The sequence below is a fragment of the Vanacampus margaritifer genome, chromosome 3 (assembly GCF_051991255.1).
Source record: "Vanacampus margaritifer isolate UIUO_Vmar chromosome 3, RoL_Vmar_1.0, whole genome shotgun sequence".
In the NCBI taxonomy this organism is placed as follows: Eukaryota; Metazoa; Chordata; class Actinopteri; order Syngnathiformes; family Syngnathidae; genus Vanacampus; species Vanacampus margaritifer.
Genome location: NC_135434.1, coordinates 15,021,748 through 15,035,423, shown reverse-complemented (window position 1 = coordinate 15,035,423; position 13,676 = coordinate 15,021,748). Strand labels below are relative to the sequence as shown.

Below are 13,676 nucleotides of genomic sequence, written 5' to 3'. Positions count from 1 at the left end.
TTCTTTTTCTTTCTTTTTTTAAGTATTATTTTGTCATATACATTTTATTAATGAGACCACTGAAGGAGTTAACATTAACAGAGACTACCAATGCATTATTGTGCACAAAATAACAAAATAGAAATATTGTTGTTGTTTAAATATATATATATACCATTTGTTTCTTCTACACATTTTAAGTTACATAGTTTTTCTTTCTTTTTGTTGTTTGTCCATGGGTAAGGGAGGGTTAAAAAGAGAAATGCAGATAGCTGTACTTACTCTCATCTCCCCTTTCTGGGTCCTCGTTGAGTAAACCGCTGTTTGCATCGTCCCAGGTGAGGATGAGAGGAACGTCATCGTCGTCGACCTCCATTCTTTAATGAGAAATAAGACTCATTACAAACCTCGACCTAGTGGGGGAAAATACATTTCAAGAGAGAAGCTAGCTATCTACACGAGTACATTGGAAAACGGCTCTCATCAAAATGTAATAAGCTAACGCTAAATGTGTTAGCCAACAAGCAGAGTTACTTCACGTACTGTGGTAAAACAAGCAACGTGAAATCAAAATTTATAGGAGCCCACAAGCATCGAAGTTACTATCATGTTATTGTGCAAAAGGGTTGTTGTTTACAGGCTTCGTGTCCTAGAACGCAGGAGGCATCTGTCACTGAATCAATTGGCTCAGTGTCAGTCACAAGCTCAGCTGTCCGTCTGCGTACATCGCGGCATCTTCAGATTCTGGAACATAAAATAGACCAAAACTATTAGGCGGGTTCGCCAAACACTACAAGATCTTTGAGGCTATTTTTCTCGTGAGCAAAAACACCGACGAACGGAGGGTATTTAACCCAAGCTCGGCATGCAAGTTGGATTTTGGTGGGGCGTCGTTTTTACGACAATTTCAGCGATTCACGGCAGGTGGTTGCCTATTGTTTTCAAAATAAAAGTCAGCAACCAATCAGTGAAACACGAAGGACGTATTTTATGGGCCTATTAATATATTCTATGATTGAGAAATAAGAATATTTTAATAACTGTTGACTACATGCACATTTAATTGTTTTACTCTGATAATTTCATACGGCCGTGGTTGTTGATGGTATCCTAGCAACTGTAAACATGTTTGGCGAGCGGCAGGTCAAAGTAAGTACGTTTCCGACTGTAGCTGTAATAATATACATGTGCTATCTTTTGGTTTAGTGAATGCCGTTTTTACGGATGTGTTGGTTTTACCAACGAATTAGAATATTTTGAAAACACAGCACTAGAGAAAACAGCTGACAAACTGGAATGGTTTCCACAAGTGGCACAAGTAAACGTGGTCAGAATAAAAAGTCGTGAACTTGAAAGTATGAATGGAAGAAAATGAATTGAGGATTGTTGAATAAATGTAGTAATTTTTCTTTCAATGTAGCAAAAACTTGTTTTTTAATGTAGCAAAAACGCATTGGAGAAATGTTGATTACGTGGCGTCATCATACAGCGTAAGAAGGCTCTGACGCTAGGGGCGTTGCTGCAATATTGACGTTGTAAAGCAACAGCCAACAATGTTTAACTGTTAGTCTCACATCTCACTGTTTTCTCACCATCAGTGACAAGTTTGGCAACATGTCTGAAGTTCAGCTGATAGAGGGAGACACCACTCAGCTCTTATCCCCTAGTCTGCAGCCAGATGACGATTGGGAAGCTGCTCTTGTCAATGAGGTGCCACAGCAGAGGCTCCTCTCTCCTGAGGCACAGACCATCTCAAACATACTGGAGAGCTGCATCGCTCAAATAGAGATAGTAGCATCTCTGCTTGCCGTCGGCCAATTAGTGTGCTCGTGTGCTGACGTACAAGAGGAGTTCACTAGCATTCTTGAGGTGCATCAGATGTCAACCGAAAAGCTGGAAACATCAAATGATTTCAAGGAGATAAAAGATGGACCGGCAGGAGAAGAAAGTGCTAGACGGAAAAGGAAGGCTCAGCTAGAGAGAGACTACAAGCACTCTGTTAGGGATTTGCTCAGGTTTTTGCGGGCCCACCCTGATGTCATTTTGGGCTTGAAACCAGAGGTTGGCGTTGAAATTGGGGAGACTGAGCACACGCTCATCGTAGGGCTGAAGAAATTTCATGTACATATGATGGAGAGATTGCAGACCAGTCCAGAAGAGGAAATACTGTTAGCCCTTGAGACAGTGTCACCTGACACGGAACTTGTTGTCAAACTAGAAGAAACTGCTGCAGCTATCATACTAAAAGACGTTGAGGTGAGCAGTTCTATAAACACATCAGTTTTCACCAGATTAGTTTTAACAAGTATTCATATATATTTTTTAAATGATGTCACATTTTAATGCATGTTTTTACATTAAAAAAAATGCTATTATTGAAGGGGTGTGTCATCCCTCATTAGAAGTAGCAATAAAAATATAATGTGACTCAGAACACTACATGTCTGACCTCTCCCATTTCTTGGACTGGATTCTTAGATTTCCGAGAAGAAAGATGACATCGAAACTTTGGAGCGTCGTCTTAAGGAGAACCAGATCGAAGTGGTCGACTGGGAGCTTTTCGCTGACGAGCAGTGCCAGGCCCTCATTAAGACTTCTCAGGTGAAGCAAGCCAGCGTCCAGCAGGAAATAGACCGACTCAACATTCGACTCCACACTTCGACACTTAAATTCCGAGAGGGGGAGAAAACACTCCAAGAGGTGCATTTACTTTTTAAGATGGTTTTTATGACATAATTTATGTGGCAGGGATGACATAAGCCCCATGTTTTTCTTTCTTTGGCAGATAAATGAAAATGTGGAGATGGAAATTGAATACTTGATCGGGAAGTTTGATGATGAAATACAAGAGCACCAGGTACAAACTTTTGAAAGTATTTTTTTGTTTGTTTCATGTTACTTAACTGTATTCAATGACTATATACTTAACTAGAATGATTGTCCTAAAAAACTGGTGTTTTGCCTTACAAGTTTGAATATCGTTTTGCAATCGTAATGCAAAACTCTTGTCTCTCAAGTCACCTTTTCCCATTGGAATTAATTGTAATTTAAAAAAACAACGTAAAAACATAATTAAATAGAATGAATCAAATTAGAGTTTGCATTAATAATGGCCATTGTGGTGCTCAATCACGTGTGCGCACTTTGGCCACGAGAGGGCGGTAAAATACATATTGCATGTAGATTTGATGGTGAAAAACGTAAGAAAACCATTGCAAATAAGTTGCAATAATATTACATAGTGGTTATTATTGTTCACGTGATAAATAAAATACATATGAATATTGTTGTATGCTCAATCTGTATTTGTTGCTACTGCTTTTGTTTAATTGATTGAAGGTTTAATTACACCCATGCTAGTTTTGCTATCCTGTCTGTGATGTTTTGCATTGTGTGTTAGCATTAAGCTAACGGACTTCGGAAGACAAAGTTAATATGGTTTTGTTTATAATGTGACATTTTCTTTGTTTTATGTAAAATCTAACTGGTGGTGGCAATTAAGAGCTTGACTCTTTTTTGTTGTTGTTGAAGATTTGTGCCCTATCTGCATACAGTTCAATATCAACATAGCTAGCATTTTAGCATTTTGGTCGTAATCATGATGTCTCTGGGCTATTTATGTAAACAGCATGGCAATACATTGACAAAAGAATAAGCCTATCATCAAATATCTAACCCCATTGATTTTTTTTTTTGGGGGGGGTCAATTTATTGCCATATTGGTTATATAAATTGGCCAATGACATCATGATTAAAACCAGCATAGTCAAATGAAGTAAAATAAACAACTTTTGACTTAAGAAAAAAAAAACTCAGTTGTATGGCTGCTAGGGAGGAAACGGATGTGAACTTGACGAAAACAATCCACAAATTGATCGAATCCGCTTCACTAACTCTGCCTTCTTCTCTCAGACTGATCTGGAGTTATGCCAGATGGATCTTGAGAGGGAGGAAGGGGAGCGTCAAAGATTGGAGAAGCCTTACGCTGACCTGGAGCAGGAGTACAACCGCATCATGGAGAAGCGTCGTCTGGCAGACGAGAAAAGAGTTTCTGAGTTGAAGCTTAAGGTTGCGCTATATTGTCAGTCATGGTGGAGGGGCTACTGTACTCGCAAGATGTTGGCCGCAAACCCCATGACGCCTCCTAAGAAGGGGAAAAAGAAGGGCAAGGGCAAAGGTAAAGGCAAAGGCAAGAAGAAGAAATAGACTTGATTTAAAAGTTGCTACGATACGCAATCTGAATGTGAACATTTGGAATATTTGCCGGCCTCTTACTAGTGTTTAGAGACTCTTGTCAAGAGAGGACTGTTGGGAGAGAGTTGTCACCTATGTTGTCATGTTTTTAATCAATCAAAGTAACCCAAATTGGGTGAGATAACTAACCCATTGCTGGGTCCAATGCTGGGTTATTAACCTGAGGATTGAGTCAAGATTTTGATCCAACAAGGGGTAAAATCTACTCATATTGATAAGTTATAGCTACCAAGTGATGGGTTCCTTGTAACATATGAAGAAGGTATATTAAAATCACCAACTGAAGGGTGTAGTTAATCCATAACTTTATGCGTGTTCAATAAACCAACTGGTGAGATGAGAAATGAACAGAGTTTCCTGCGCAGGATAATTCTTAGAGGAGATCTCCTGTTGCACCATTGAATCAAACTCCGACAAGTTCTGATCAACAATGCACACCCTCCTCTCGAAGGGCCAGCCTTTTATTACAATTCAGTCTCCAAGCAGAATATCTCTCCCTTCATGAATGAGCAAATGTGTTATACAGTTGAAGGACATGTCAAACAATAGAACTCTTAGTGCAGTTGCAGCTGTCTTCGTCTCTAGCCAAAATATGTATATTTTCAAGGCACTTTTCATATTCTTCTTCATAACAAAATCTCACTTTATCATTTGACCCAAAAGCACCAATGACCGTGACTAATGGAAAAGCAAAACAAGTTCTGTTCAAGACCACAATGTACGTGTACAAAATAAAACAAGAAATTCTGGACCAATCAGTGTATAGCAAAATCAAGGGCGAAAATATGTTTTCGTACAAAGTGATGAGAAGGAACTTTTCTAGACTAAATAATATGGTCCCAGCTTTAACCCAGAACATACGAGGTCAACATCATGTGCCCTGCTCAGGACACAAGACACTTTGACAAACTTAAAATGAAGAATTAAATGTTCATGATCAGTAACAATAATCGATATATGAAAAATAGGTATTAAAATGTTATAATATCCTTCAGTCCCCCTTTTGGGCTTACGTAAACACTAAGCCCAATAACTAAATATTTAAACATTTTACACAAAGATTCCAGCGGGATCTACATCGGATGTTGCAGCAGGCCGGGCTGAGGAAGTAATAGCCTCCATCATCATGTAAGAAGACTTATTTCGTACGTCCTGTTTTTCAATTGCGGCAGAAATAATTTTCTCGCAAAGGGAACGAATACAGGGTATACAACAACATCCGCATATTGTTATTAGAGCCGTAAATACAGCAATTGATATCAAAATTGTGGAAATTAAGGTTTTGTAGCGGCCAAATACAGTCATCCAATTATCCCATAGCGAAGTGTCTATACCCGAGTGTTCATTCATCTTTCTATTAAGTGTCCGGAGTCCCTTAATTGCAATAGTTAAAGTACCATCCGGTGCGGTATTATTAGGAATGAAGGTACAACATTGATCTGCGAACATTGAGCAAACTCCCCCTTTTTCTGCCAATAGCATATCAAGTGCAATTCGGTTCTGAAAAGCCATCAAAGATGTGGCAGCCAATTGGCCATGTACAGCTTCAAATCCAGATTGAATCCAATTTCCTAGTCTTTGTACATTGTAATGCACATAATTAATTCTGTCTACATTTTTGTTAATGGTACACCACCAACAAATTAGGGATTCAAATCCTGAAGTTATTTGATTAGTCAATTTGTATTCATTTGGCACACCTCTCGGCACTCCAATTGCATCAATGTAGGTGGGGACATTTTCCTGTTGCCAAGAAGATCGTTTAATTCTATGGAAAGGAGGAGAAGATTGTGGTTCCCAAGTGTCAATCATTTGTAAAAGGTTATCAACCGAGGTGGGAAAAAGTTGTACTGGCAGAAGAAGGGTGATGAGAGCACAATATCCTTTGCCATCCCAAGGCAACTTGTCAAATATCTGATTATGCCCACACCACCACCAAATGTCAGCCCTTGATTGCGGCTTGAATTTTTGACCCACATTTATTATTGTAGTGCAGTGTGAAATGTGATCTAGTTCTCCCAATTGTTCTCCGGTACCTGTCATTTTAATACATGAAAAATTACCATCTGCAATTTCCTTTGAAAATATTGGTTTAGTTGTCTGCAAATTCACTAGTGGATATATCTTATCCCATTGAGAGCATTTGGCATTTGGGGCAGTTTTATTCATAATTTCCATTATACATTGTTCCTCGATTTTAGCCGGGATTACTCTCAATAAAGGTCGTGGTCCCACACATACTACACACTCCTTACCAGAGGCGTGTGCTGCCTCGTGTGCTAGCAATAGCCAATTGTTGCTGCTTTTGGATACTCCTGTAGTAACCCTAAACCATTCAACTACACTATCAATCGGTACACTTACAGCTTTTATCCCATTCTCCATTGAGTATTTAGTCATTTTTGGTTGGTCTAGCTTACTCATAGTCTTATTTACACAGATTAGAATAGGAAAACGTGGGTCAACGCCGTGGGACCATGCCCATAACAGTAATCCAAAACAGGAGGTGTTGTATAGAGTTACATTAGCTGGTCGTATATTCCCGTCGGGAATGGAAAAGGTTAATTCTAGTTGACCTCCCATTTTACGCAGTGTTGTCCTTTTAGAAAAGAAAACAGCCTCCTTGCTTTTTCCCGGTGGCCAATATTGTCCACTTTGGGTGGTTATAAAAGTACCCCAATCTAGTTGCGCAACATTTCCTGTCAAATACCACCAATATTTCACCCATATTCCTCCCCTTGTCTCTTCCCATCCTCTAAATCCCTTTAATGACGTAATGGGAATTTTGACAGAGGTGTTTGTGTTTGGGGCAACTGTCACCGTGACTGAGTCATCATACGTTTTGGATATAACCCAGGGAATGTGTGGAGAGTTCATGTCTCGCTTAGCCCGAATTTTTGTGGTTGCGTTTACAGATGTGGTTAGGGGATCCCAAAAACACAAAATTGGCATAACAGTCAGTATAAGAAAGAGTGTCGTAATGCAGACGCAATTGAAGACGCATTGTCTCTTCGAAGCAGCCATCTTGTGATTTTTTCTTTTTTTTTTTTTTTAAACAGTCGTCACTTTCTTTATTTTCTTGTGTGGATGGTGCACTCAGGTTCCTTGAGCAGCATCAGCAGAAGGTTGAACAGAGCCTTTTTTTTTTTTTTTGAAGAGGGTCCTTCTGCCTCTCTCCAACTGCCAGGGGTGCAAAAATCGGTCACCGGGATTTTATCTTCCCAAGTTGTGACGCATTCTTTGTGGAATGCCCTGGAAAAAGGGACACATTCCTCCTGTTTCCATTCGAAAGACGTCCTCAGCGAAACTCAATCTTCATGTAGTAATTCCTCAGCTCGTTAGCTGACACTGGAAGCAGTTGAATGGCCTCTCGGCTGGCACATCTGGTCACTGGAACAGCTGGCTGGTCTCTCTGTTGATTCGTCAGATGGCAGGTGCAGTGGTTTCTCTGTTGATTCCCGGTGGTGGCTGGCTCCTGAAGGTGGGGGTTGAGTAGAAGGCGGACCTCCGGCTGGTCTAATAGGCAAGATGTGGAACCAGGTGCCCCGTGGACTGGACTAGATTGACCTTTTTCATCACCTTATCTGGGTGCAAAATATTTTCATTTAGTCACTAATAAACATTTATTCACATCCCTTCTTTTTGAAAGAGCATTTTGGTAGTGTTATTAGTTAGGGGTTAGTAAATGTTAGTAAAGTTCTGTAGGCCTCTCCTGTGGGAAAAAATTCTGTTTGTTGTGACATTTAATTAGGATCCAGCCTTTGGCTGACTTTAATGACCTGAGCACATTCTTAAATGCAAAAAATGAAAATCTTTAGCCAGTTCAAATCTGACGAGGCCAATTTTGTTTACAGAATGTAATAATTATTGGAATGTTTTATAATATTTATTGTTATAGATATAGCATGGATGTGCTTCCAGCCATTAAATAAATGCAACTTTCGTCAACAAATAAAATCAAAAAATAACATCTAACCCCAGGGCCCCAAGGGAAAAATAGAAATAGAAATGGAACATATTCACCTTATTTTCGCCGTCCCTGCCAAAACTTACTCCTTCTCCATGGTCAAGGAAATCCCCAATTGTCCTCCTGTAAAATTCATTCTCACGGACTATCTATAATTATCGCATTAAGACTAACTTTTAATTTTAAATTTATTTATTTAACATGGACTGTTTGTGTCCTTCGCGACGATATACCCAGACCAACCAATAATTCCCCCATCTGAAAAAAAAAAAAAAAAAAAAAAAAAAAAAAAAAAAAAATCGCTTTAGAGACTCTTTCAGACTAATATATAAAGTTTTGCAGTAAATAAATTTTGCTTGCTTTTTGTTTAGAAAGAGGGGAAAATTTTACATTTAACCAGCAAATTCGACAATGCGTCCCAAGCAACTATTTAAATTTCAAAAGAGAATTCGGGAAAACACTAGAAGACCAAACTTAAAAAAGTAAAATATAATAATTAAGATTGAAATAAATTGTATCTTATCTGTATTCATATTAGCTGTTTCAATTTCTGAAACCAGACGAAATTTACCTGTATTATCTTTTGTACTATAAAAATATTGTAGCTTATGCCAATGAATTTTACAAAGAATCTCAGTTTTCAGCCAATTCATCAATTATTATTAATACATAAAGTTGCCCTTAGTTTTAATGTTACCATTAAGCTTGCTAGTCCCCCTTTTTGATGTTTGTCCAAAAAGCTGACTGTTTCAAAATAGACAGAGATAAACAAATCAGATCAAATCAAAATAGACATCAAACGTTTTTAAAATGTAATAAATCTGTGTGTATATAGTGTTGTCAATCAGTTCATTATATTTACGAAATGTTTTACTGTAGATGTTATCACCTTATATCTGTCAAAAATAGAGTGCAGTGTAAACAGTCAGTATCACATCATATGGCCTGGTATCACTAATTCAAGGAAAGCATTGTTTGTGGGGTTGAGTCACCATCGTAGTGGACAGTTCTGGACGCAGGAATGCTTTAAGGACGCTTGTGCAGAGCATATGGAGCAGTTTTTCATAGGACAGTTCGTGCGGAGCATTGTGTGCATTGGGCAGTGGAGCAGTTTTTCTTTTATCACATTTGTATATGATGGCACAGTCATTGTTGCAACAGGTGGCGCCAGGAACCTCCCCTCTCCATCAGGTATTGGCAGGATGTTTTGTGATGATGGCTGCATCACGCCCCTCTGATGGTGGTGGCAGTTGCAGTTTCTTTGTGGGTGGGGGTTTTTAAAGAGGTCTGTGTCCCGCCAGTTGACTTTGTTCCGAAATAATGACCCTTGACCAATAATCCTCACTCGACTGAAAACATTAAAATCTGCCCCAACAGTATTTAGGTTATAACATGTCAGTAAATATTAAAACCAAAACTTCCTTTATTAAAAAAATTTAATAAAAAATAAAAAAATAATAAAAAATAATAATAATTAAAACAATGAAAGTTTACAATTTAAAATAATTGCTAATTATATGTCAAAAATTGTTATGGTTTACAATATTTAATTTAATATGTTTTGCATACCTTCATAAATAATACTTAGGATAAAATAGGACAGATATACTCTAACAATTTACAAATATAGTTAATTAATAAGTGTGTAGTTTTCAATTAATGTTTTCTCAATGGAGGCCGCAGCCCGTAAAGTCAGCCTTTGGTCAAACGTCAAAGCAGGAATGATTTTTAATTACATAGCACCTCAAATTATGTCAAAAATGTGTTTCTTCCAGATAGCTTCCCCAGTCTGTTTGTAATGAGACTTCAAATGTCGAATTCAAAGGTTAAATATATTCAGGAGAGATTAAAATTACTTTCTATTTATAAACGTCGGAGAAAAAAATAAATAAAAAACTCCTTTTAAATTATAATTAACACATTACTTCATCCCCAGGACCGGAACATGGCACTTTGGTGCGACCCCAATTGTCCTTAATGGGTGTGTCTCCTGATTCTGAAAAGATATTTAAAATTTATTAAACAATGTTCTCGCGCACAAACAAAATCATAAGGGAAAAAACAATCATCTATATAAGAATTATTCCACATTAATTGCCATCCAAGTTATTTGTTTTTAGTTATTATTATTATTATTAAAATAAGAGTAGAGACTAAACTATTTAATCTAAAACAATCACACAATTAACATTACCTTTTATAAAAACATTTTATTTGACCTCATTACAAAGATTGATGGCTGTTGGCATTTTTTAACCCGAGAAAGGGAATGAGTCATAGCAACTACAATCAGTCAAAGCCACCCATGCTCTACAAGCATAAGACATGCATCTAAATTTTATAATATCTTAAAACTATACCTCTCTATGTTATTTGTGTATTAATATTCGTTCGTTTTATAGCAAACATAATTTTTAAATATGACGTATTTGCACTCTTGAAGCCAGTTTAAGTATTCAACATTAGTGCTTAAGAAATTTATGTAAGGGGCTTATAAAATCAGTTACGGCAACAATTTATATAATGTCGTTCAATTATTTAACGCAGACAATTGCGGGTTTTAGCGTTAGAAGTTTTATTAGTAATTTTACCGTCTAATTAATTTATCCCGTTTAGCGCTTATTAAACGGCTTAATTTGTTTTATTACATAAATTTGTATTATACAGTTATTTTATTTGCAAAGCAACATTTCAGTATTCATCATTTTTTCAATACACTTTTCTTAAAGATACGTCCGGGACTCTCCTCTATATAAAATTACATACACTCATAACATTATTAACGGGCGGTCGCCGTGTACGCACATTCAAAGTTAAATTGCCGTCATTAAAACCATCGAACAAATGCCATATCTTATTAGAATAAACTAACCTTTTTCACAATATAATCAAGTCCCGTCGTTCAATATTAATTACATTTTAAGTCATTATTTAAACGGTATGATTAATCCGGAAGCTTTAATTCCGACTAGCGGAAGTCATATCAGGTCAAATCATTTAGTCTTATATCATTATTTAGTTATATAAATGGTTATAACTTCACAAAAATACCTAAAGCTAGTATTCTAGCATTATTCATTATTTTGTCAACAAGCTTTCGATCATTTCTGGCTTTTCTTCCACTCGAAGAAATTACAGATGTGTGTTGCACCAGCTCATCTAGTTCGTGACGTTTTTTCACACATGCAAGTTCAACGTTCTTCATCAAAGAGATTAGACACACTGCAGATTGTAATGACGGAAAATAACCTTTTCTACAGCCGTCTTGCATCCAGTCGCAAAGTTCTTTTTTTGTTTCTCGTTTAGCCTTTGTAGGAAAAATCCCTATAGCCACAGCGCATGCGTTCCCAATTTGTTTATCCAGCGTCATCCCATCTAAACTCAACGGAATCCCATTCGGGTCAAACCACTGTGTTTTGAGTTCAAATAGAGTGTCCATGTTTCGTCTTAATTATTAACTCAGGTATTTTATAGCTTATTGATTTGTATTATATTATATTGTAGATTATCATAGTTCAGTTGTATTAATATTTAAATGAAGTGACGTCTCACTTATAACAGAATTAATCAACTGTTCTCGTCGCGGTCCCTTTAAGATTTTACCGTAACGTTAGAGTTTCTTCACCGATCAGACGGCATACACACACAACGGACAGACAAGACATGTCGTTTTGTACGACATATCAACACATAAATATCCGGATGTCAACTGCGCTACCCCAGCTTCAACAGTTTCTTTGTCTTTGAATTTTAGTCACGAATATTCAATAGACCTATTGGCTTGATCTAAAACGTCGTATCAAATATGCTTTAGTCAGCCCGACTTACACGAGTTGAGTCAATACATCTTATATCTCTTATATCTTGTCTAAAAATGTCAATATCCAATTATTCATAGACCTATCGATTAATCTTAAAACGGCGTACTAAATCCGTTTTATGTCAATCTGACTTCCTATAAGTTGAGTCCTTTGTCCCTAGAAAATGAAGCAGTCGATCCTCCCGCAGCTTTAATCGGCAACACTTATTCAAGGATCTTTGTTATCTAATTACCCAAGAATCTATTACTCATAAAAACAAAGTGTTTGTCTCTCCCGCGCATCAGGCAGGGATCAAGACAAAGATGCTTTTTGAGCCGACTTCTCTCAACTTAAATATGTATGGACGTAAAACCAATGCCCACACATCTAACGCTTGGTTACAACAATAATGTTTCCCCAGCTGATTTACTCTCAACTTCAACAACTTAATCTTATGTCAACTGCGCTACCTCAGCTTCAACAGTTTCTTAACCTCATATACACAGACTTCAAATCAATTATCTACGTATCTATCGTCTGTAAAAACCAAATTGTAAAGACAAAATGTTTCCCAGTACTGACTTACAAGCGATCGCTATTCAATTCAATGTGCACCACAAATATGTATACTTCAAATACCGTAGGAAATTATTCAATTCAATGTGCACCACAAATATGTATACTTCAAATACCGTAGGAAATTCCACAATTATTGACTCCATACAACCAAACAACTTAAACTTCTACCTCTGCTCACACAAATCTCACCCTTGATTTGGTTATCTTACAAGAACGCATGGCGGCCGGAGCGCTCCTAGACAGAAAGAATTCCTCAAAACGTGGATAAGATCTCCACTTACCTCAATTAATATGGCGCCAGGAATTCAAACCGTCCGCGAACGCAACAACCGTCAAACGCCTTGCCGTCGGAGGGTCACCAACCGAAGAAGGTATATTAAAATCACCAACTGAAGGGTGTAGTTAATCCATAACTTTATGCGTGTTCAATAAACCAACTGGTGAGATGAGAAATGAACAGAGTTTCCTGCGCAGGATAATTCTTAGAGGAGATCTCCTGTTGCACCATTGAATCAAACTCCGACAAGTTCTGATCAACAATGCACACCCTCCTCTCGAAGGGCCAGCCTTTTATTACAATTCAGTCTCCAAGCAGAATATCTCTCCCTTCATGAATGAGCAAATGTGTTATACAGTTGAAGGACATGTCAAACAATAGAACTCTTAGTGCAGTTGCAGCTGTCTTCGTCTCTAGCCAAAATATGTATATTTTCAAGGCACTTTTCATATTCTTCTTCATAACAAAATCTCACTTTATCATTTGACCCAAAAGCACCAATGACCGTGACTAATGGAAAAGCAAAACAAGTTCTGTTCAAGACCACAATGTACGTGTACAAAATAAAACAAGAAATTCTGGACCAATCAGTGTATAGCAAAATCAAGGGCGAAAATATGTTTTCGTACAAAGTGATGAGAAGGAACTTTTCTAGACTAAATAATATGGTCCCAGCTTTAACCCAGAACATACGAGGTCAACATCATGTGCCCTGCTCAGGACACAAGACACTTTGACAAACTTAAAATGAAGAATTAAATGTTCATGATCAGTAACAATAATCGATATATGAAAAATAGGTATTAAAATGTTATAATAT

At 37.4% G+C, this 13,676-nt stretch overlaps 2 protein-coding genes and 1 long non-coding RNA gene across 3 annotated transcripts in view; 1 reads left to right on the top strand and 2 right to left on the bottom strand.

Moving 5' to 3' along the window:
• Nucleotides 1-905, bottom strand: part of tpcn1 (two pore segment channel 1) — a 16,694-nt gene extending 15,789 nt beyond the window's left edge. Inside the window, exons 1-2 of the mRNA XM_077561454.1 lie at nucleotides 617-905; nucleotides 262-356 (exon numbers count right to left, since the gene is read on the bottom strand). Coding sequence (XP_077417580.1) covers nucleotides 262-355 — 94 coding nt within the window. The 5' untranslated portion in view covers nucleotide 356; nucleotides 617-905. The remainder of the gene's footprint in view (nucleotides 1-261; nucleotides 357-616) is intronic.
• Nucleotides 902-5,768, top strand: drc10 (dynein regulatory complex subunit 10). Its single transcript, XM_077561457.1, has 5 exons — nucleotides 902-1,128; nucleotides 1,578-2,235; nucleotides 2,458-2,679; nucleotides 2,765-2,836; nucleotides 3,892-5,768. The coding sequence occupies exons 2-5, from the start codon at nucleotides 1,594-1,596 to the stop codon at nucleotides 4,183-4,185; spliced, it is 1,230 nt and encodes a 409-aa protein (XP_077417583.1). The 5' UTR covers nucleotides 902-1,128; nucleotides 1,578-1,593; the 3' UTR covers nucleotides 4,186-5,768.
• Nucleotides 4,652-13,676, bottom strand: LOC144048951 (uncharacterized). The gene is made up of 2 exons (XR_013293458.1): nucleotides 11,450-13,676; nucleotides 4,652-10,196 (listed from the first exon to the last, which is right to left on the bottom strand). It is a non-coding gene; the product is annotated as an uncharacterized LOC144048951 (long non-coding RNA).

Excerpts from the sequence above, each read along its gene's own strand:
- drc10 (XM_077561457.1), top strand. The coding sequence starts at position 1,594 with ATGTCTGAAGTTCAGCTGATAGAGGGAGACACCACTCAGCTCTTATCC. Across the intron at positions 2,236-2,457 it reads TCATACTAAAAGACGTTGAG|ATTTCCGAGAAGAAAGATGA; the intron begins GTGAGCAGTTCT and ends CTGGATTCTTAG. Across the intron at positions 2,837-3,891 it reads ATGAAATACAAGAGCACCAG|ACTGATCTGGAGTTATGCCA; the intron begins GTACAAACTTTT and ends TTCTTCTCTCAG.